The sequence below is a fragment of the Rhinatrema bivittatum genome, chromosome 12 (genome assembly GCF_901001135.1).
Source record: "Rhinatrema bivittatum chromosome 12, aRhiBiv1.1, whole genome shotgun sequence".
Lineage (NCBI taxonomy): Eukaryota > Metazoa > Chordata > Amphibia > Gymnophiona > Rhinatrematidae > Rhinatrema > Rhinatrema bivittatum.
In genome coordinates this window covers 63,607,950-63,629,448 of record NC_042626.1, presented here as the reverse complement: position 1 = coordinate 63,629,448, position 21,499 = coordinate 63,607,950, and the positions used below count along the sequence as shown (strand labels likewise).

Here is a 21,499-nt window from a genome sequence, read left to right as displayed (position 1 = left end):
ATGGAGGGACCAAAGTCCCAGAGATAGCAGGAGCAAAAGACAAAACAAGGACTGGACTGCCTCCCTCTCCCTGTCCAACCCTGACACACAGAGGCACCCCCACTCCCTCAGTCCAGCCACTACCAGCCAGACCATGGAGCGAGCACCACTAAAAGCCTGCCCACCTTCAAACCCTGGTCCTGTCTGGGCAAAAGACCAACCAGCAGCCTCCCCCCCCCCTCCCCCACCAGACCGGAATGCCTCCACCCAGTTGTGCAAAAACTAAAGTCCCAGATACAGCAGGAGCAAAAGGCAATCCAAGGGCTGGACCGCCTTCCCTGTCAAAGGACAGAAAACACAACTGACTTCTACTCCCACAGTTCAGCTGCCCCTCACCAGACCACCAAGCACCCCTAGAAGCCCGCTAATTTTCAAACCCTGGTCCTACTAAAGTACCCTTGTTATTGTTAATGGCAGCCCTAGGTATAGGGAATTGCAGTAATCCATTTCAAATTACACCAGCAAATGCAATACTGATCGAAAATCCACAGGGTCCAAGAATGGTTTCAAATTCCATAGTAGGCACAGCTTATAAAAAGCAATATAATAAGAACATAAGATATGCCATACTGGTCAGACCAAGGGTCCATCAAGCCCTGTTTCCACAGTAGCTAATCCAAATCAAAATTACCTGGCAAGTGCCCAAACATTAAACAGATCCCATGCTACTAATGCCGGCAACAAGCAGTGGCTATTACCTATTGATAGCAGTTTCCTATTAATAGCAGTTTATGGACTTTCTCCTCCAGGAACTTATCAAAACCTTTTTTAAAACCAGCTACACTAACTGCTGTAACCACATCCTCTGCAAATGAATTCCAGAGCTTAATTGTGCACTAAGTGAAAAATCATTTCTCCAATTTGTTTTAAATGTGCTCCTTTCTAACTTCATGGAGTGCCCCCTAGTCCTTGAATTATCCAAAAGAGTAAATAACCAATTCACATTTACCCTTTCAAGTCCTTTCATGATTTTGTAGATCTCTCTCATATCCCACCTCAGCTGTCTCTTCTCCAAGCTGAACAGCCCTAACCTCTTCAGCCTGAATCTCTGCATGGTGCAATCTCATCTTGAGTATTGTGTTCAGTTCTGGTCACCACATCTCAAGAAAGATTTAGCAGAATTAGAAAAGGTAACACTGAAGGGCAACCAAGATGATAAAGGGGATAGAACAATTTCACTATGAAGAAAGGCTAAAGAGGTTAGGACTCTTCAGCTTGGAGAAGAGACAGCTATGGGAAGATATTATAGAGGTCTATAAAATAATGAGTGAAATGGAACGAGTAAACGTTAATCAGTTTACTTTTTCTAAAAGTACAAAGACCAGGGGACACACAATGAAGTTACTAGGTAATGCGTTTAAAACTAATAAGAGAAAATATTTTTTTAATCAATCCATAATTAAGCTCTAGAATTCATTGCCAGAAGATATGGTGGAAGCTATTAGTATAGCTGCGTTTAAAAAATGTTTGGACAAGTTTCTGGAGGAAAAGTCCATTAACAATTATTAAGGTAGAGTTGCAGAAATCCACTGCTTATTCTTGGGATAAGCAGCTTGGAATCTATCTTCCCCTTGGAAACCTGCCAGGTACTTGTGACCTGGCTTGGCCACTGTTGGAAACAGGATACTGGATTTGATGAACCCTTGGCCTGACCCAGTATGACAACCCTTATGTACTATTCCATACCCTTTATCATTTTGGTCGCCCTTCTCTGCACTTTTCCCAGTGTAACTATATCTTTTTTGAGATGCAGCAACCAGAATTGCACACAGTATTCAAGGTGCGGTCTCGACATGAAGCAATACAGAGGCATTATGACATCCTCAGTTTTATTTTCCAGTCCTTTCCTAATAATTCCTAACATTCTGTTTCCTTTTTTTGACCACTACAGCACACTGAGCTAACTATTTCAATGTAAAATCAACTATGATGCCCAGATCTTTTTCCTAGATAGTAACTCCGAAAATGGAACCTAACATGGGTTACGTTTTCCCTCTATTCATCACTTTGCACTTGTCCACATTATATTTCATCTGCCATATGGACACCCAGTCTTTCAGTCTTGCAAGTTCCTCCTGCATTTTATCACAATCCATTTGTGATTTAACTACTCTGCATAATTTTGCATCATCTGCAAGTTGGTTGACCTCACTCTTCATACACCTTTCCAGATCATTTATAAATATATTGAAAAGCACCAGTGCAAGTACAGATCCCTGAGGCACTCCACTGTTTACCCTTTTCCACTGTGAAAACAGACCATTTAATCCTACTCTCTGTTTCCTGTCTTTTAACCAGTTTGCAATCCATGAAAGGACATCACCTTCTATCCCATGACTTTTTAGTTTTCTATGAAGCCTCTCATGAGGGACTTTGTCAAATGCCTTTTGAAAATTCAAATACACCACTTCTACCGGTTCACCTTTATCCACATGTTTATTAACCCCTTCAAAAAAGTGTAGCAGATTTGTGAGGCAAGACATCCCTTGGGTATTAGTCCATTAATCCTCAGAATGTTTTACTATCACAGCAACAGATTAATTTGTTTTCAAGCATCAGATCTACACTAAGAAAATATACTATGATAATTTTACCTTAATTCATTCTGGTAATGATTTCCTATCTGAAAATAACACCTTTGGTATATGCAATCTTTACTATGGCCTTCACCTGAGGCTGTAGTGACATTTGGGAATCAAAGAAAATTCACAGATTCCTCACTTGGATGGAAATTGGGATTGTCTAATCACCCATCTGAAAAATGGGAGTGATATCAGTGCTATTTAATCTGGATAGCAATACTATCTCAGTTGTACTCACATTCAATACAAGTTTATTAGCTGACATCAACTGCTGTATATAACACCACCTCTTCAATTAATTTCATTTTTTTTAAAACTAATTTGCACAAATTTCTACAAACCTGATTTCACTTTGCCATTATATCATGTGTAGATTTTAGAATAGGGCTGTAACAAAACAAAATGTTGAAAAGTGAAGGGGTCTGACTGCTTCCTAAATGCACTGTACATAACTAGTTGAAAAGTACATGCTGGAGGCATTGCATTGAGCTGCATTTTGCCTTATTCACTTGTTCCTTGTTTCCCACCCCTGTTGCGCCTGGGACCCTCATGCTTAACCGTAAGGGAAGGACTAGCATGGGCCTTCAAACCCTAGTCCATTGTCCTACACTAGTATTGTCTGCTTTGCTAGTCAGGCAAGGCCTGGCTCAGGTCAGTGCCATTTCCAGCAGAGGCCCCAGCCTGGCTCTGTAGCATGCTGCAATCACTGCCTTTCAGCAGCTAACATCAGAAGATTCAATTATTGCTCCTCCTCTGTCTGATATGCCTCAGATGTACACTCAGAAATGTATACAGCAGTGGCGTAGCCAGAATTGATTTTTTGGGTGGGCACAAGGTTAACATGGGTGGGCTGTAGGCATGCAGGTCTACTAGTTGTTTTTTTACTGATAAATAATGCCAAATTATGCAGCATAGCATTCACATCTACGCCTAAGTATGAGGTTTACTTAATGATACAAACATAATTCACGGTGATTTGTGGTACTTTAGCCTTCTTATTATTACGATTTTATACACGGCTCCTACCTGTCCATAAATTTTGAGAGAGCGGTTGTGTTGCTTATATTTAAATTGCTAACATCTCAAAATATAGATATATATTTTTACCTTTGTTGTCTGATCTTTGTATTTTTCTAATCAGTTGGTCCTGGTCTCTTTTTCCCATTTTTTCCCTTATAGCTCATTTCCTAATTCCTTTTCAGTGTCTTTCTTCTATTACTGTCTTCTTCCCTTCCACACACACACACACACACACACACACACACACACATACACGCTTTCTCTCACAGACTCCCTCTCACACACTCAAGCTGTCACTCTCATATGCTCTCCCCCCCCCCCCCCCACAAGCTCACATTCAAGTTCTCACTTTCTCACCCCTCCCCAGGCTTATATTCTTATGCACACACAGACGCACATCCAGGCACCCATTCTCACCCACACACATAAACCCAGACTCCTATTCTCACCCACAAACCCATGCTCCCAGTCTCACCCACACATATTTAAGCTCCCATTCTCATCCATACATATACACATTTAAGGTACTATTCTCACCCACACATACACACATTCAAGCACCCATTCTTATCCACATATTCAAGCTTCCATTCTCACCCACCCACACAAACCCAGGCTCTCATTCTCACCCATATATACACACATTCAAGCTCCCATTCTCACCCACCCACAAACCCAGGCTCCCATTCTCAACCACACATACACACATTCGAGCTCCCATTCACCCACATATTCAAGCTTCCATTCTCACCCACATACACACCCAGGCTCCAGTTTTCACCCACACACACTCCCATTCTCATCCACACATACACATTCAAGCACGTGCACAGCTTCCGCTTTCTCCCCCAGAGCAGGAAGATCAGCTGCCTCTCCTGCTGCCACCGGCCTCCTGCTATCTTCGGGCGTCCGAACTTCCTGTCGGGGGGGGGGGGAGCGGAAGCGCAGCGCACAACGTCCGCTTCCACCCTCCCCCCAAGCAGGAAGATCGGCGGGCAGTACGGCCCGACGCCCGAAGATAGCAGGAGGCCGGTGGCAGCAGGAGAGGCAGCTGATCTTCCAGCTCTGGGGGAGAAAGCGGAAGCTGTGCGCAGCGCTTCCGCTCCCCCAAACAGGAAATTCGGCGGGCCGTTTGGTCCGAAGATAGCAGGAGAACGGGTGGCAGCAGGAGAGGCAGCTGATCTTCCTGCTTTGGGGGGAGGAAGCGGAAGCTGCGCGCGGCGCTTCCGCTCCCCCCCGAACAGGAAGACCGGTTGGCCATGCGGCCGCAGCAGCGCTGCCCCACGTGTGCCGTGATGGCGCGCGAGGCGTGGGTTCTCTTGTTCGCTGTCGCGGGGATGGGATCCCGCGACAGCCTTGCAGTTCCGGTGCCAGTTGGGTGGGCCTGGGTCTAAGTTGGGTGGGCACCTGCCCACCCAGGCCCACCCGTGGCTACGCCACTGGTATACAGACCATAGACAGACACATTGTCAACAGCAGGCACGCTCTCCTTTTTGCAAAAAATGCCTAAAAACGGCTAGGTCCATCTAGTCTGGTCATTTTCTCTAACGACACATAAGGAGATTACAATGGGAATTGCAGATATTGTCATACAGAAATACTGGAGTTGTGCCCTGACTATGGGACCTTCAATATCTCTACACAGCACAGAAATATACATCAATTTCTTCTCATATTTGGACTTCTCCAGTTTTAATCCAAATTTTAAGGGCACTCATTAAAACTGCTGACAAGTCTCTTGGCTTCTGTCTCCATCTTGTGACATGCTTGTCCTGGGCCAGCCCAGACCCCAATATCAACTGCTAGTTACAGCAGTGATGTAAATGAGCAATAAAGAGGTACAGGTCTGATCTCTCCCCCAACTTAAATTGTTTGCATTATTGCAACCAGCAATTACAATCCTATAAACCTAACATGCAGAATGCAACTATTTGGCCTTTTTCTACTTATAAGAGAATGTTTTACTATGAATATATCGGGGCTTAAAAAGAAATCTTCATTTTAAAGTTTTTCACTGCCAGCAAATAATCAGAATGTGCTTGTATTGGACTCCCTAAAATGCCATATTTTTCTTTTCAGATTTGTAACCTAATTGTTGGCTTTCCAGAACAGACAAGAACAAACTTCCAAACTTGAATACATTACTTTTTTTGCTGTCCAAAGTTTTAAATGTAACACATTTCAATATTTTTATTTATTTATTTGATTGTTTTTATATAGCGACATTCATTGGAGTACATCACATCGGTTTACATTATAACTGTGAGAACTAGTAGGACTAAGGAGTCTTACTTTGATACATTGTAACATTGCAAAACATAGATAACTTAATGAGCTAAGGAGGCTTATCAGTGCACTATAACATAAAAGACATTGAACTTAAGATTTAGGTTTCTTAGAAGGGATACATGGTATCTTGAAAGGGGGAAAGGAATGTGGTGACATTGATGCATCGGCGTATAATAGCATTGGAGTGTGGAATAACGTGTAGGTAGGTGACGTTGAATACTGGGAGGATGGGGTACCTATATCTGCTGTGGGAGGTGGGTGGGGTCTGTGTGGTGGTAAGCTTTTTGGAATAGCCAGGTTTTCAGGTATTTCTTGAAAGACTGGGTGGAGGGTTCCAGTCTTAGTTGGGTGGGCAGTTTGTTCCAGAGGGATGGGCCTGCTATTGAGAGGTCAATATTCAGTGATGCAGCAAGCAGCAAAAGTATCTGAGGAAAGTTATGCAGGTCCCGGATATACAATCAAAATAGTGACCCAACAATAGCAAAAAAATGGAACTCAACAAGTTAATATAAATTCTACTATAATATAAGGCTCTTGTCCGATCTCTTAATAAGAGTATAATGCGATCATCATATGGTGTCACTCTGTGCTAGCGGCTTATATGTGAAGCCTGTGGGGCACAAGGACTATCTAATCATAGGTCGCTTACACTGAAGTCCATATATTCTCCTGAACAGAGCTATAAGTACATCAGAGAAGTGCACTGCTTCTAAAAATGTAACGTGCACTTATATCTGAGAACCACGGATGGCAGTCTCTAACGTGATCCTGAAGTCCATCCTCCGACACTGCGGTGTTTCAGAGCATGAAACTCCTTCCTCAGGGAGCTCCAGGAGAATTCTGCTGCCTGTGAATTCTATATCAGGAAGAGTGGAAAGAGAGCCATTTATTAATGCATTCCAGCTTTTAATTCAATACATGGCCATCGATTGGAAATAAAGACTTACGGGGTTACTCTTGTGTGGTCAGCCTGTGTGCTGGTCAGAAAAATTATACACACTGCAACAAAAATTAAAAGAAGAAATCTCTTTCTTAGAAACATATGAGAAAGACCTCTTCAAAAAACATCCTCTTTCTAGTACTTAACATGCACCAAAATGTGTGCTACCTGCTAATATTTCTTTTCCGCGGCTGACAGCTTTGCTGCTGTGAAAACGCCATTTTTAAGGGGAACACCACCGGCTTAGGTGGCTGACAGCAGGAAATGACGTGCGAGGGGAATGCCAAATATGGAGTGTGCCATAAAATGAAAATGAAGTCCGTGAACCCGTGACCATTTTGTTGAAAGGCCAAATATGGAAAATGACGTGGGTAAGCCTACGGCCATTTTTAAAAACCAGGATGTGAGAAATAATATCGGTAAACTAGCAGCCATTTTTGAATGAAGGGCCAAATATAGAAGATGACATCAACGGGTCTGCGACCATGATTTTGAAGAACCAAATATGGGAAATGATGTCGGGAAGCTGGCAGCCATTTTTTTTTTTTTTTAAATTTATACTTTATTAATTTTTTAATTTCAATTACAAGTAAATATTTCAATGTGTTCTTCATATTCCAGAAAAGAAATATCAAAATTAATTTAAAGGAAAAAATACTTCGCTTTACAGCAATAGGAAAAAAAACAGTATCCTGGTTAGGAGCACATTGTAATATTTTTTAGGAAATAAGGGGAGACCAAAATTATATTAAGCAGATCAAAGGTAATCAAAAATAATTTGAAATATAGAATACTGATACTTGAGGTTAGCCAATATCCTTATTATTCTTACCAACACTCCTAGATTCATTTAGGTACAAGATGGTCTATCTAAATGTATTTATTTATTTATTTAACATTTTTATATACCGGGCTTCATGCAGAGTTGCATATCAGCTCGGTTTACATTGTAACTGAAAAAAGACATGCATGAAGAATGCAAGTTACATAGAACAGGGACTAAAAACTTGGAACAGAATACATGGGTAAAATAACATAAAATAATGGAAGAATGGGAAACTTAAAATTATCTTTGATTGTGAAGTGTTATGTTTCAGGCTTGGTTGAGATACGTAACTAAATATACATAAGATAAATAGTTACGTAACTGTGTTGGCTCAGTAAAAATATATTTTGCATTCCCATAATATATAAGACAACGACAAGGGAACCGTAACACAAAACGTGCCCCCCTTCCCACCACCTCACCCCTCATTTCCAGAAATTTTTTACGTTTCAACTGAGACAATCTAGCAATGTCTGGGAAAATCTGAATGCACTGTCCAAAGAATTTTGATTTTTGAAACCTGAAATAGTGCTTTAATACACCATCTCTGTCCATTTTTGAGGAAAACTGGACCAGTAACGTTGCTCTCAAATTTATCTCCATTTCGAAGGATTTTTCTTGGTTGATGTTATTATTCCCAGTAGGATTTCGCTGTGTTAAATAATAAGTAGATATTATAGCTGGAATCTTTTCTATCGGATACTTCAAGATATTTATAAAATAACTTTTCAATATGTCTTCAGGAGACTGCAATTTGGTTTTTGGGAAGTTAAGAAATCTTAAGTTCGCTCTTTTAACTTGATTTTCAAAGAATTCTATTTTGTTTTCCACCATTTTTTCAGATTTTATAAGGTTTAATTGCACCTCTTCAATTTTCTTAACTTTCCCTTCCAAAGTAACCATTTTTTCTTCCACCGAAACCAGTGACTCCTCTACTTTCTGTGTCTTTAACATTGCTTCTTGCACAGTTGAAGTTAAAGAAATTATAGATTTCTGCATAGTAATTAAAATGTTTTTAATCTCCTCCAACGAGGGAGCCAAAACTGAGGTGGTTAGTGGGGTTAGATTATCCAACTTGTTTCCTACCTCCAGGAGTCCTTCGCTATTTTTCTGATGTTCCGGGCGATGTTGTGCCGGCTCCGAGTGGTTCCTGGAACCCACCAAATGCAGGTTCTCCGAGGGTATTCTCTCCACCCCTCTCTGGTTGCCACTCGGCATTAAGGAAATCTGCCCGGGTGCCTCTGCACTCACTGAGCGTTTCCTCGGTGGCTCCGGCAATGTTGGATATCCCGGGCTCAACGAGATCTCCGAGGTCAGGGGGCTCGACAGCTGCTCTCTGTCTGCCCCAGCGACCATTACTTCCGGGTTTAGTATCGGCGTCCTCGTGAAGGCTTCATCGATCCTCGGTTGAAGAGAATGCTCTGGAGTTGAGGTAATTTCTCGAACGCGAGCTTTCCTCTTGGAATGAGGCATTGTATTTTCGAAAAAGAAATTACTTGTAGAGTTTGCTCGTTTAGAAATCTCCTTCTCCCGGGAGCGCTGCCCTCACGACCTCACAGCTCAGCGGCCATCTTGGTCCCACCGGCCATTTTTTTTTAAACCTTCTCCAGGGATGGTCGATGAACAAATTAAAGCCTTCCAGACATTGGTTTTACAGGAAGTTGCCGAGATTGAATCAAGGCCATACCGCAAGTTTTACAATTTATCCACAGCAGAAAATCAAGCATTGAAATCATTAGCGAAAAACCTAGAGATTGTTATCAAGCCGGCAGATAAAGGGGGAGCTACAGTCATTATGAACTACAGCGATTATCATACTGAGATTCTTCGTCAATTAGGAGACCAAACATATTACAAACCATTGCAATCTGATCCCACAACAGTACTACAGTTGAAAATTCACAAAATTCTTCAAGACGCACAAACAAAAGGTTTCATAACCACGAAAGAATTCAACTATTTGAATGTTATTTTTCCTCGTACACCAGTGATTTATGGAGTCCCAAAAATCCATAAAACTTTACAAAGTCCCCTATGCCGATCCATTGTTTCTGCCAATGGTTCAGTTTTGGAACCATTGGCTAAATTTGTCGATATGTTCCTACAACTGGCAGTCAGAGATACTACTTCTTATATCCAAGACACTTCTGATATGCTAAAAAAATTAACCAATCTGGAAGACATATCTGATCATCATTTCCTGGTAAGTCTGGACGTAGAGGCATTTTACACTAACGTACCCCAAACAGATGCACTTCAATTAGCTACAGAAATTTTCCAGCATAGAGAAAGACCTTAACGCATCCCTTCAGAATTTCTTACCACTCTCACAGAATTGATATTGTTTCACAATTTTTTTCTATACGAACAACAATTTTATCTGCAGATCCATGGGGTTGCCATGGGATCTCCCATCGCAACAGACGTAGCTAACCTTTTTGTGACTAAATTCGAAGAGGAATATGTATATAAATCCCCATTTTTCCAGCATGTAAAATCATGGTCACGTTATATCGATGAAGTCTGTTTTTATTTGGATGCACACAGAAGAACAACTGTTATCTTTTCATAAGTGGCTCAATCAAGGCAATCCTCATTTAAGATTTAGTCTCACCTATGATCGCGAACAATTATCATTCCTTGACATCCAGATCCATAAAAGCATACAAGGTATCAGTACCATGCTTTTCAGGAAAGCCACTGATAGAAATAATTACCTTCGTTTTGAGAGCCACCACCCGCATAACTTTAAAGAAGGTTTACCGGTAGGGCAATTCTTCAAAATTCGCAGGATCTGTTCTGACTTCAATGAATTCCATCATCAAGCCGATGTGTTGCGAGAAAGATTCCTTGAGAGAGGATATCCCACAAGGATCATTCAACGAGCATATAAAAGGGCCAGCTTCTCCAGTACAGACACAAAGAAGCAGCTCCCAGTTTGATCTGTGTTCTACAGCATACAAATCTAACATCACAAATCAAAAGAGCCATTCTCAAATATTGGCACATTCTGAGCCCGCATTCCATCTTTCACGATCCCCCTATGTTCGCATATTCAAGGGGCCAAAACATTAAACAGCAAGTAGTTAGAGCTGCTCCCGCTGTCAGTTTTCCACACAGTCAACATAGAAACATAGAAATGACGGCAGAAGAAGACCAAACGGCCCATCCAGTCTGCCCAGCAAGCTTCACATTTTTTTCTCATACTTATCTGTTTCTCTTAGCTCTTTGGTTCTATTTCCCTTCCACCCCCACCATTAATGTAGAGAGCAGTGATGGAGCTGCAACCAAGTGAAATATCAAGCTTGATTAGTTACGGGTAGTAGGGGAAGTAACCGCCGCAATAAGCAAGCTACACCCATGCTTATTTGTTTTACCCAGACTGTGTTATTCAGCCCTTATTGGTTGTTTTTCTTCTCCCCTGCCGTTGAAGCAGGGAGCTATGCTGGATATGCGTGTAGTATCAGTTTTTCTTCTCCCCTGCCGTTGAAGCAGAGAGCTATGCTGGATATGTGTGAAGTATCAGTTTTTCTTCTCCCCTGCCGTTGAAGCAGGATATGCATTGAAAGTGAAGTATCAGGCTTATTTGGTTTGGGGTAGTAACCGCCGTAACAAGCCAGCTACTCCCCGCTTTGTGAGTGCGAATCCTTTTTTCTTCTCCCTTGCTGTTGAAGCAGAGAGCTATGCTGGATATGCGTGAAGTATCAGTTTTTCTTCTCCCCTGCCGTTGAAGCAGAGAGCTATGCTGGATATGAGTGAAGTATCAGTTTTTCTTCTCCCCTGCCGTTGAAGCAGAGAGCTATGCTGGATATGCATATTGTCAAGCGGGACAAGTTGCCTGAGGCCACTGCTCATTTTGTACTTCAGCACACGTCGGACCCGACTGGCAAGACCCCACTTCAGGCATTAAAATCACAAGAAGACATGGAGTTGATTGCAACACTGAATTCGTTGTGTACGCTTTGCAATGTCCCTGCAAAAAGATTTATGTAGGTCGAACATGGTGCAAGATTTGAATGCGCCTCACAGAACATCGCAGCAGAATCAACAATCAGGATGTCAAAGCACTTAGGGTGCATCATTGTATTCAATTTGGACATAAATTCAAAGAATTAATTTGGATTATACTTGAACATATACCCCCCCATTGGAGAGGGGATGATAGAACATCATTATTAAACTTCAAGGAGAATCAATGGATCTTTTGTCTGCAATCTATAGAACCCACAGGACTTAATGACAAAGTGGAATGGTATTCCCTCACGTGAGAAGGTTTTTAAAAAGAAAAAAATGGCCGCCAGCTTCCCGACATCATTTCCCATATTTGGTTCTTCAAAATCATGGTCGCAGACCCGTTGATGTCATCTTCTATATTTGGCCCTTCATTCAAAAATGGCCGCTAGTTTACCGATATTATTTCTCACATCCTGGTTTTTAAAAATGGCCGTAGGCTTACCCACGTCATTTTCCATATTTGGCCTTTCAACAAAATGGCCGGGGCTCACTGACGTCATTTTCCTTTTATGGCACACTCCATATTTGGCATTCCCCCATGCACATCATTTCCTGCTGTCAGCCGCCTAAACCAGTGGAGTTCTCCTTAAAAACGGCATTTTCACAGCGGCAAAGCTCTCAGCCGCGGAAAAGAAATATTTGCCGGTAGCACACATTTTGGTGCATGTACACTAACGTACCCCAAACTACAAAGAGGATGTTTTTTGAAGATGTCTTTCTCATATGTTTCTAAGAAAGAGATTTCATCTTTTAATTTTTGTTGTGTGTATAATTTTTCTGACCAGCACACAGGCTGACCACACAAGAGTAACCCCATAAGTATGTCCAATCGATGGCCATGTATTGAATTAAAAGCTGGAATGCATTAATAAATGGCTCTTTTTCCACTCTTCCTGATATAGAATTCACAGGCAGCAGAATTCTCCTGGAGCTCCCTGAGGAAGGAGTTTCATGCTCTGAAACACCGCAGTGTCAGAGGACGGGCTTCAGGATCACGTTAGAGACTGCCATCCGTGGTTCTCAGAGGTAAGTGCACGTTACGTTTTTAGAAGCAGTGCACTTCTCTGATGTATTTATAGCTCTGTTCAGGAGAATATATGGACTTTAGTATAAGCGACCTATGATTAGATAGTCCTTGTGCCCCACAGGCTTCACATATAAGCCGCTAGCACAGAGTGACACCATACGATGGTCGCATTATACTCTTATTAAGAGATCGGACAAGAGCCTTACATTATAGCAGAATTTATATTAACTTGTTGGGTCCCGGATATACAGCAGGTCTTATGCGCTTAAATCTCCCACTGAATATCTATGGATAAAGTTATATGCTTAACTTTACCTGAATAAATTTCGGATTATGATTTCTCCAACCAGATTTATGTGTCTAAATTTACCTGGAGAGTGCTGAATATTCAGGCTTGCTGTGTAAAGTTAAGCCTACCCCTGGAACACTTAACTGACAAACCTTTCTGCGTGCATAAAAAATTGTGCATACAAAATGTATGCATTTGACAGAAAAATATTTAAACCTCAGGTTCTGTGCGTATAGCTCAAAATTTACATGCACACAGGCTTTCGTTACTGAACGCATAGTGACTAGAACTGCTGAAGCATCATTTCTCTGAGGACAAACAGGATGATAGGATGGAGCTGGGCATGGAAAATTTATGTCAAAGTTTCTAGAACTTTGACTTGGCCTCATTGAGCATGCCCATCACGCATTATAGCATGCACCCACGCGGGGTCCCTAGGAGTCTCTTCTTTTCCGCAGAGCCTGCAACTTCGCGGATGAGTGAGCCTCGCTCTTTTGGGCCTACTTGGTCTGTGCTGGAAAGCTTCATACATTCTTTATCTTCGTGTATTTTTGCACGTGTTTCTTCTCTGCTTCGTGCGGTTGGTACCGGGTTTCCCTTGGAACCCCTCTAGCTCCCTAAATAAGGGTTTTCGTCGATTCTGGTAAGTTTCTCAGGGCAGTGAGGTGGTCAGTGCCCACTGGCATCGATGTCCATCACCATCACCTTCAACAGCGTGTCCCTTTTATTTTGTCTCGTTATGTCCACCTCCGGTTTTAAATGATGCCCCTGGTGCATAAGGACTATGTCGATCAAGGACCCCCATGATAGATGTGTCCTCTGCCTGGGGCACTGAATGACATCTGAGGTTGCTGCACAAGTGCCCAGATGACCTCAAGGGGATGCCAGAATTGACTTGATAAGATGGAGTGCCTATTCAAGTCAGAGAAGACTGGGCCACTGGCATTGGCATCGAGGGACCATGGAGCCAAACTGATGGATACCAAGCCATCAACATCAGCAGGGCCTTCGGTTCCATGGATGCTGCTGGCTGATAGAGGCACCAGAGACTGGCCATCGTCAAGTTCCTCCAGGCTGAGGACGTCGGGTCTGGAGATGGACCGTGTCGAGCATCAAGAAAAGCCGGAGAAGCATCGACATTGCTTGCCATTGATGCCGGGCAAGGGGATGCACCAGCTCATTCTGTGATGCCCCCAAAGTGACCTCGCAGTGAGAAGAGCTAGTCCTCCATCGATGCTGGAGGTACGCCATGGATTCCATCGATCTCGGTGTAAACCACCAATCATCCTCTCAGTTCCAAAGAGAATCAGGTCACACCTCCATTCTAGATGGTTCTGGCAACAACAATGTTCGACAAGGAGCTTGAGAGGCGAGTGCAGGTGTGGGTCGAGAAGGCGATGCAAAGCATTGATGCCGCGACACTGATGCTGGCACTGTTGCTCTTGGAGTTGCTGCTAGAATCACTACACGCGCTCAGTGCGTTACTGACCCAGCCAGTGTTGGTTCCCAGGATGGCACTGATGCCCTTTGGGGCACCACTGCCTCCCCTCAGACACATCTCTTCCAGAGGAGCGAAAAACGTCCCCGCATGAGGACCTCTCCTTTGCAGTTTTGTTAGGTTGATGACTAAGGCCATCCCCTTTCAGTTATTGACTGAGGAGGATACCAGGCACAAAATGCTTGAAATCCTCCAGTTTGTGGCGCCTCCTAAGGAAATCATGGCAGTCCCAGTGCATGAGATCCTTAAGGAGCCACTGTTAAGGATGTGGGAACACCCCCTCATAGTGCCTCCTATGAACAAGAAGGCAGACTAAGTCCCTCTCATCCAGAAGACTCCCAGGTTCGACTCGCAATAAAGCTGCCTCACCAATCAGTGGAGGCCAAGTCCTCTCTCAAGAGAGCCAAGTGTTCTAGGACCCATTCCTGTTGCGTCCATCGCTGCTCGACGTCCTCACTCCGCCTTCTTTACCTATGTGGCGACTCCCTCCGGGTCTGATGGACGGCTGGCTGCCGCGGCGTCTCCATGCCATCTCCCTCTGGTGTCCCCGGACCGGCTCGATGCTGCAACCCCGCAATCTTGTCTTGATGCCTAGGGAGCGCGTGTGCGCGCGTCCCGACTTTTGTACCAGCAAGGGCATGAACCTCGGGGGCATCCCCTGAGATGACGTAATCTGCTTCCAATATTTAAAGGTCTTTGAAAACGCTAACAAACTGAGTTAGCAAGGATACGGATAAGGATAAGGATAAGCATACGGATAAGTATTCGCTTTGGCTATCCAAGCTACTCTGTCTCCTCGGATTTACCAGATATATCCGCTCCTCGGAGGCCTCGCTCTTTTCTTTATTTTCAGATTACAGATAGGAACCGGTACTCGCTCCTCGAGGGCCCATGTTCCTGGACACTCTGAAGATTCTCTACTGCATGGAAGCTATCACTGCTACAAACAATTGTGAGTTACCATCACTCTCTCAGAGCTTTCTCTGGAACCAGGTACTCGCTCCTCGAGAGCCTAATCCTTTCCAGCTCCTGAGCTTACTTGAGACCTTACGTGAGTTTTGTCATCTAGTTTTGTTCATGAACTCTGCCTACTCTGCCTACTCACTTTCTACAGTTTCTCCACAGCTCAGCCATCCTGGGATCGTTATTCCAGGTCCCTCTTGGGGTATCCTCCCGAGGGCGTAGTCATCTGCCATCGGCCCAGGGATCCACCCACAACTATATCAGATTCATTACAGATTGCTACTCCTTAGCAAGATGATATCTGAGACACTACAAGATTGCTGACTCCTCCCTCTCCAGGAGCCCGCTATACAGAGCTTTCTCTATAGATTGCTCCTCTTATCTGACTGCTCCTCCCATCATGCATCAGATTTCTAACAAATTGCTAACTCCCTAGCAAATCCAGAACATATTGCTAACTCGAGCAGCAGACTTGGAACAATTCCTCAGCACTCCCAGGGAAGGATCACAGAGCAATGGATGCTTTTGGGAGGAAGGAGGTCTATGCTCATTGTCCGCATAACTTCCTACCAGGTCTACCTGAGCCAGTTCTCATGAGGTATCTTGGAAGCAGGTGCAGGAGGTAGTCGAGCAGTTGCCTCAGCAGCAGCAGGTCATGCTCCTCTCACTTGTGCATAAGGGCCTGGAATGTGAAAAACATGAGATCCACACAACCTACAATGTTTTCAAAATGGCATTGAAGGTCTCTGCAGTGGGAATTGGCACCCGCAGAATGGCATGGTTGTGGGCTTTGGATCTCCAACCAGAAGTACAGGGAAGACTTGCTGATGTGCCATGCACTGGAAAGAATCTCTTTTGAGATAAGGTGAAGGATGCGGTGGCCCAGATTTGGGACCACCATGAGACCCTTCAACAACACTCCACTAGCACTCCGGACCTGTCCTCATCTAGGAGGTCAGTGATTCCAAAGAAAACAGGAGGACTCCATCCCGTCCTAGATCTAAGGACCTTGAACAGGTTCATCAAGAAAGAAAAGTTCAAGATGGTTTCACTGGGCACCTTGATCCCCCTTCTAAAACAAGGAGGCTGGCTATGCTCCCTCAATCTGAAGGACGTATACTCGCATATCGAGATCTTCCCCGGTCACCGCACTTCCAGTATAGAGCGTTGCTGTTTGGGCTTGCTCAGACCCCACGTGTCTTTACAAAATGCCTGGCTGTAGTAGCGGCACACCTTCGCAGTAACCTTCGCAGGAGTACATTTTCCCTTATCTGGATGATTGACTGGTCAAGAGCGCCTCTTGGGCAGGGGCTGTCAGGACCATGCTTTTGACCATCCATGTGTTGGAGTCACTAGGGTTTGTCATCAACTACCCAAAGTCCCACCTCAGCCTGTCACCTCAATTGGACTTCTTAGGAACCCTGCTAGACATAGCTCAAGCCAAGACCTTTCTGCCTCGACAAAGGGCTATCAACCTGATGACCACTGCGGTAGAAATTCAACAGAGCAGGCAAGTGTTGGCTTGGCACATGTTGAGGTTGATGGGCCACATAACTGCAACAGTTAATGTCATTCCCTTTGCACACTTATACATATGAAAGGGAAATGGACCCTGAGGTCACAGTGGCATCAGGCATGCAGAGCCTACAGGACTGCATCTGAGTCACCTCGCCCTTCCAGGATTCCTTGTCCTAGTGGCAGTTAATTTCAAATCTGGAATGAGGAGATCTCTTTTCAAAGTCCCCCCACCCAAATTGTCTAAACTACGGATGTGTCCATCCTGGGTTGGGGAGCTCATATAGATGGGCTCAGCACTCAGGGCATCTGGTCTGCTCAGTAATGTAGTTGCCATATCCATTTCCGGGTGATCAGATAAATGCTATGGGTTTTCAGAGACAGGTTGTCCTACAAAGTTGTCCTGATTCAAATTGACAACCAAGTAGCAATGTAGTATGTCAACAAATAGGGAGGTACGAGATTGTACCTCCCTGTGTCAGGAAGTGTTTCAGATCTGGTCCTTGGTCTGGCCAGAACAGCGAACAGACTGAGATGTGCCTTCAGACTCCAAGAATGGTTTCTGGACCAAGGTGTCACGAATCAGATCTTCTACCTTTTGGGAAGCCCGGATGTAGATTTGATTGTGGCACCTTGGAACAGGATGGTTCCTCAGTTTTGTTCCCTGTAAAGGACACGTGCAAACCAGCCTCAGATGCCCTCACCCAGCATTGAGGCAAGTGTCTTCTGTATATGTATCCTCTGACTCCACTAGTGGTGAAGACTCTCTTGAAGCTTTATGAGGACAAAGGAACTATGATCCTCATAGCCCCTCATTGGCCGAGACAGGTTTGGTTTCCACTCCTGTGAGAATTATCCAACCAATCAGTCTCTGGATTTTCCCAGAATTCATCAGACAGGATTGAGTCAGGTTGTGACATCCCAACCTTCAGGCCCTGTCACTCACAGCCTGGATGTTGAGATGTTAATTCTGCAACCACTCAGATCTCTCACAGGATATATTTTAGATCCTGGTAGCTTCTAGAAAGCCTTCCACTAAAAGGTCCTATGGACTGAAGTGGAGGAGGATTTCAGTGTAGTGTGAGCAGAAGACCCTAGATCCTCTCTCATACCCCAAACAAAAACTATTTGATTACCTTCTACACCTATTGGAGACTGGCCTGAAGACCAACTCTGTTAGAGTTCATCTGAGTGTAAATGGTGCATACCTCTGTGGTGTAGATGGTTTACCCATCTCTGTACAGCCTATAGTTGTATGCTTCATGCAGGGCCTGCTTCAGTTGAAGCCTCCCCTAAGGGGACCTCAAAGTTGTGTTAACTCAGCTGATAAAAGCTCCTTTTGAGCCGCTGTGCTTCTGTGACCTGAAATACCTGACCAGGAAAGTCTTATTTTTGGTGGCGTTCACTTCAGCACACAGGGTCATCGAGCTATAGGCCTTAGTGACTTATTTACCTTATACTAAGTTCTTTCATGACATATGCATTCTAAGTTCCTGCCTAAAGAGGTGATGGACTTCCATCTTAACCAGTCCATTGTCCTGTCAATATTCTTTCCCAGGCCCCATTCACACCAAAACGAACAGGCCCTTCACATCTTGGACTGTAAGAGAGCCTTAGCCTTCTATTTAGAGCAGACAGAAGCCCACAGACAGTCCATCCAACATTTTGTTTCTTTTCACAGGAATAAGTTGGGTATTGCTGTTGCCAGACACTCTCTAATTGGTTAGAAGACTACATCTTCTTATGGTATGCCCAGGCAGGACTGCATCTTGGAGGCCATGTCAAGGCTCATTCTGTTCGAGCCATGGCAGCGTCAGTGGCCCACTTGCAATCAGTCCCCATGGAGGAGATCTGCAAGGCTGCAATATAGAGTTTATTTATTTATTTATTTAAAGTCTTTTCTATACCGTCGCTAAGTTATATACCATCGCAACGGTTTGCATGTAGGCACATAAGTAAGTTTGGAGTAAGCATACTATAGTACATTCTAACAGGTGCCATTAAGTTTTGGTTACATTAACCGAGTTCTCTTCACATCTCACTATTTCTTGGATAGAGATAGCCACTACGACAATACATTTGGCCAATCTGTCCTTCAGAACTTGTTTGAGGTGCAGAAACCAAATCTGTTCCCATCTAGGGCCCATTGTTTGGGTTCAGGCTGTCTCCCCCTTTTGTTACCAATGACACCATTGTTGTTGTGTCCGTTGGCACCTCTGGGTATTTTGTTGATCCCCTTTTTTGAAGGGAGACAGCCTGTAGCTAGGGATTTATCCATGTGTGAGAACTAGTATCCTGGTTGTCCTCTGAGAAAGCAGAGTTGCTTACCTGTAACAGGTGTTTTCTGAGGATAGCAAGATGTTAGTCCTCACGAAACCCACCCACCACTCCATGGAGTTGGATTTCCTTTCTTTTTTATTTTATCCTTGCATTCTATAAGCCTAAAGGGGACCCTACTGGGATGCATTCTATAATGCATGCTGGGCATGCTCAATGAGGCCAAGTCAAACTTCTAGAAACTTTGACATAAATTTTCTATACTGGGCTCCATTCAATGATTTCCCCCATGTATGAGGACTAACATCCAGCTGTCCTCAGAGAACACCTACTACAGGTAAGTAACTCTGCTTTATCTATCCAGAAGAGGGAAACATGATTACAATAATTAAAACAGCAAATCTGTTGATGACAGAGGCTTGGAAATCTTACTCTGGCATTGCATTGCCAACAAAACACATGCACAGCTACAACAAAGCTTTTATAGAACAATTAAAGCAATAACAAGAAGTGTAGAGAGATGCAGATAGCTATATAAAAAATACTAGATCTATCTAGTGTGCTTATTTTCCCTAACTACATATAAGAGCATTATAGTTGTTATGGCAGACAATGTCATACAGATATTCAAGAGTTGTGCCCCGACTATGGTACCTCTGACACTTTTTTTTTTACAGTATAAAACAAATCAATTTCTTCTCTCTCCAGTTTTAATCCAATCAGAATTTAAGCTCATTAAAACTACTGAAAAGTCCGTCTGCCTACATCTCTATTTTGGAGATAGGGTCTGGCTCATGCAGAGCATAATGTTAAATGTGCAAGCTGCAGTAATGATGTAAAGGGGCAGTGAGGAGGCACAAGTTTGTTTTCTACCTGTACACTGCACGCTTGTCCGCTTCCAGTTGTGCTTGAGGGTCCACTGGAGCACTGGGGACTGAGGCATTTGCTGCTACTGAGGATGCTGGGATGTGCACTGCCTGGGCCTTGGCAGTAGGTTGTGCTGTTGCTGTCATCTGAGAAAAGAAGGCAAAAAAATATTCATAAACTGTATTTACAAAATAGGTACTCTAATGGCAGCAGAATGCAGGTATTCATTCAGGGGAGACCTAATTAAACTGTTATTTAACACTAGGAAGAAAACCAGTATCAGGAGAACAAAAATAGAATGGATGCTTATTGTAGAGAGGAATTTTATAAGAACACAAGAAATGCCATGCTGGGACTGACCAAGGTCCATCGAGCCTAGCATCTTGTCTTGCAGTGGCCAATCCAAGTCTTAAATATGTGGATTTTCAGAAGACATTTGACAAAGTTCCTCATGAAAGTCTCCTCAGGAAATTCAAAAAGTCATGGGACAGGAAACAATATCCTTATGTGGGTTGGTAACTCATTGAAAGTAACAATAAGAAACAGAGTAAATGGTCAGTTTTCCCAATAGAAGGCAGTGAACAGTGGAAAGAACCAAGGATCTGTAGTCAGACTGATGCTTTTCAACATATTCATAAATAATATGGAAAAAGGAGCAATAATTGAAGTTGCTACAAAAATATTCAAAGTTGTTAAAAGTCAAGTGGATAGCAAGGGACTGCAGGAACACCTGGGGAATTGGGCATCTAAATGGCAGATTTATTTATTTATTTATTTAATAATTTTTATATAGCAACTTTTCATGCAAGCATATCAAATCGGTTTACAGTAGTTAGCAATTAATCATTTAAAATTATTTGTATTTCCAAAGAAGAAAGAAGTAAATACATTATTTCATAATATAATTAACATAGCAAACTAAATAGTATGCTAAATAATCAAAATGTAAACACTTAGGGGGTCATTTACCAGACGGATCGCACGCGATAAGGGACGTTTCGCACGCAAAAAGTCTCTTATCGCGTGCAATACCAAGATGGGGGAGGAGTCGGCCCTGGAAGAGGAGGAGCTGGGGTGTTACCGGGGCCGACTCCGCTACGATGCCGTGGACGACGAAAAGGTAAGGGCCTTTTCGCGTCTTATTTTGTGCCCAATAGCTACACCTTCTATGGTGGCACTATTGGGTACGAAACCGGCAGCAATCGCACCACGGCGGTGTGATCGCTGCTGGCTAGAGCAGGACCGCCCCCCATTTCGGCCCCCCACCCCTCATTACCTAAAGTATCACAGGCCTGCGATATTTTAGAAAATGAGGCCCTTAGAGAGGTAGTATAGTTAGGGTAGAGATAGTAT

At 43.5% G+C, this 21,499-nt stretch overlaps 1 protein-coding gene across 14 annotated transcripts in view; it reads right to left on the bottom strand.

The window, feature by feature from the left end:
* PKNOX2 (PBX/knotted 1 homeobox 2) overlaps positions 1-21,499 on the bottom strand; it is a 989,927-nt gene that overhangs the window by 282,468 nt on the left and 685,960 nt on the right. For all 14 annotated transcript variants that reach the window (XM_029573058.1, XM_029573057.1, XM_029573049.1 and 11 more), the window contains one exon: positions 20,153-20,292. In XM_029573058.1, the coding sequence (XP_029428918.1) occupies positions 20,153-20,292 (140 nt within the window). The remainder of the gene's footprint in view (positions 1-20,152; positions 20,293-21,499) is intronic.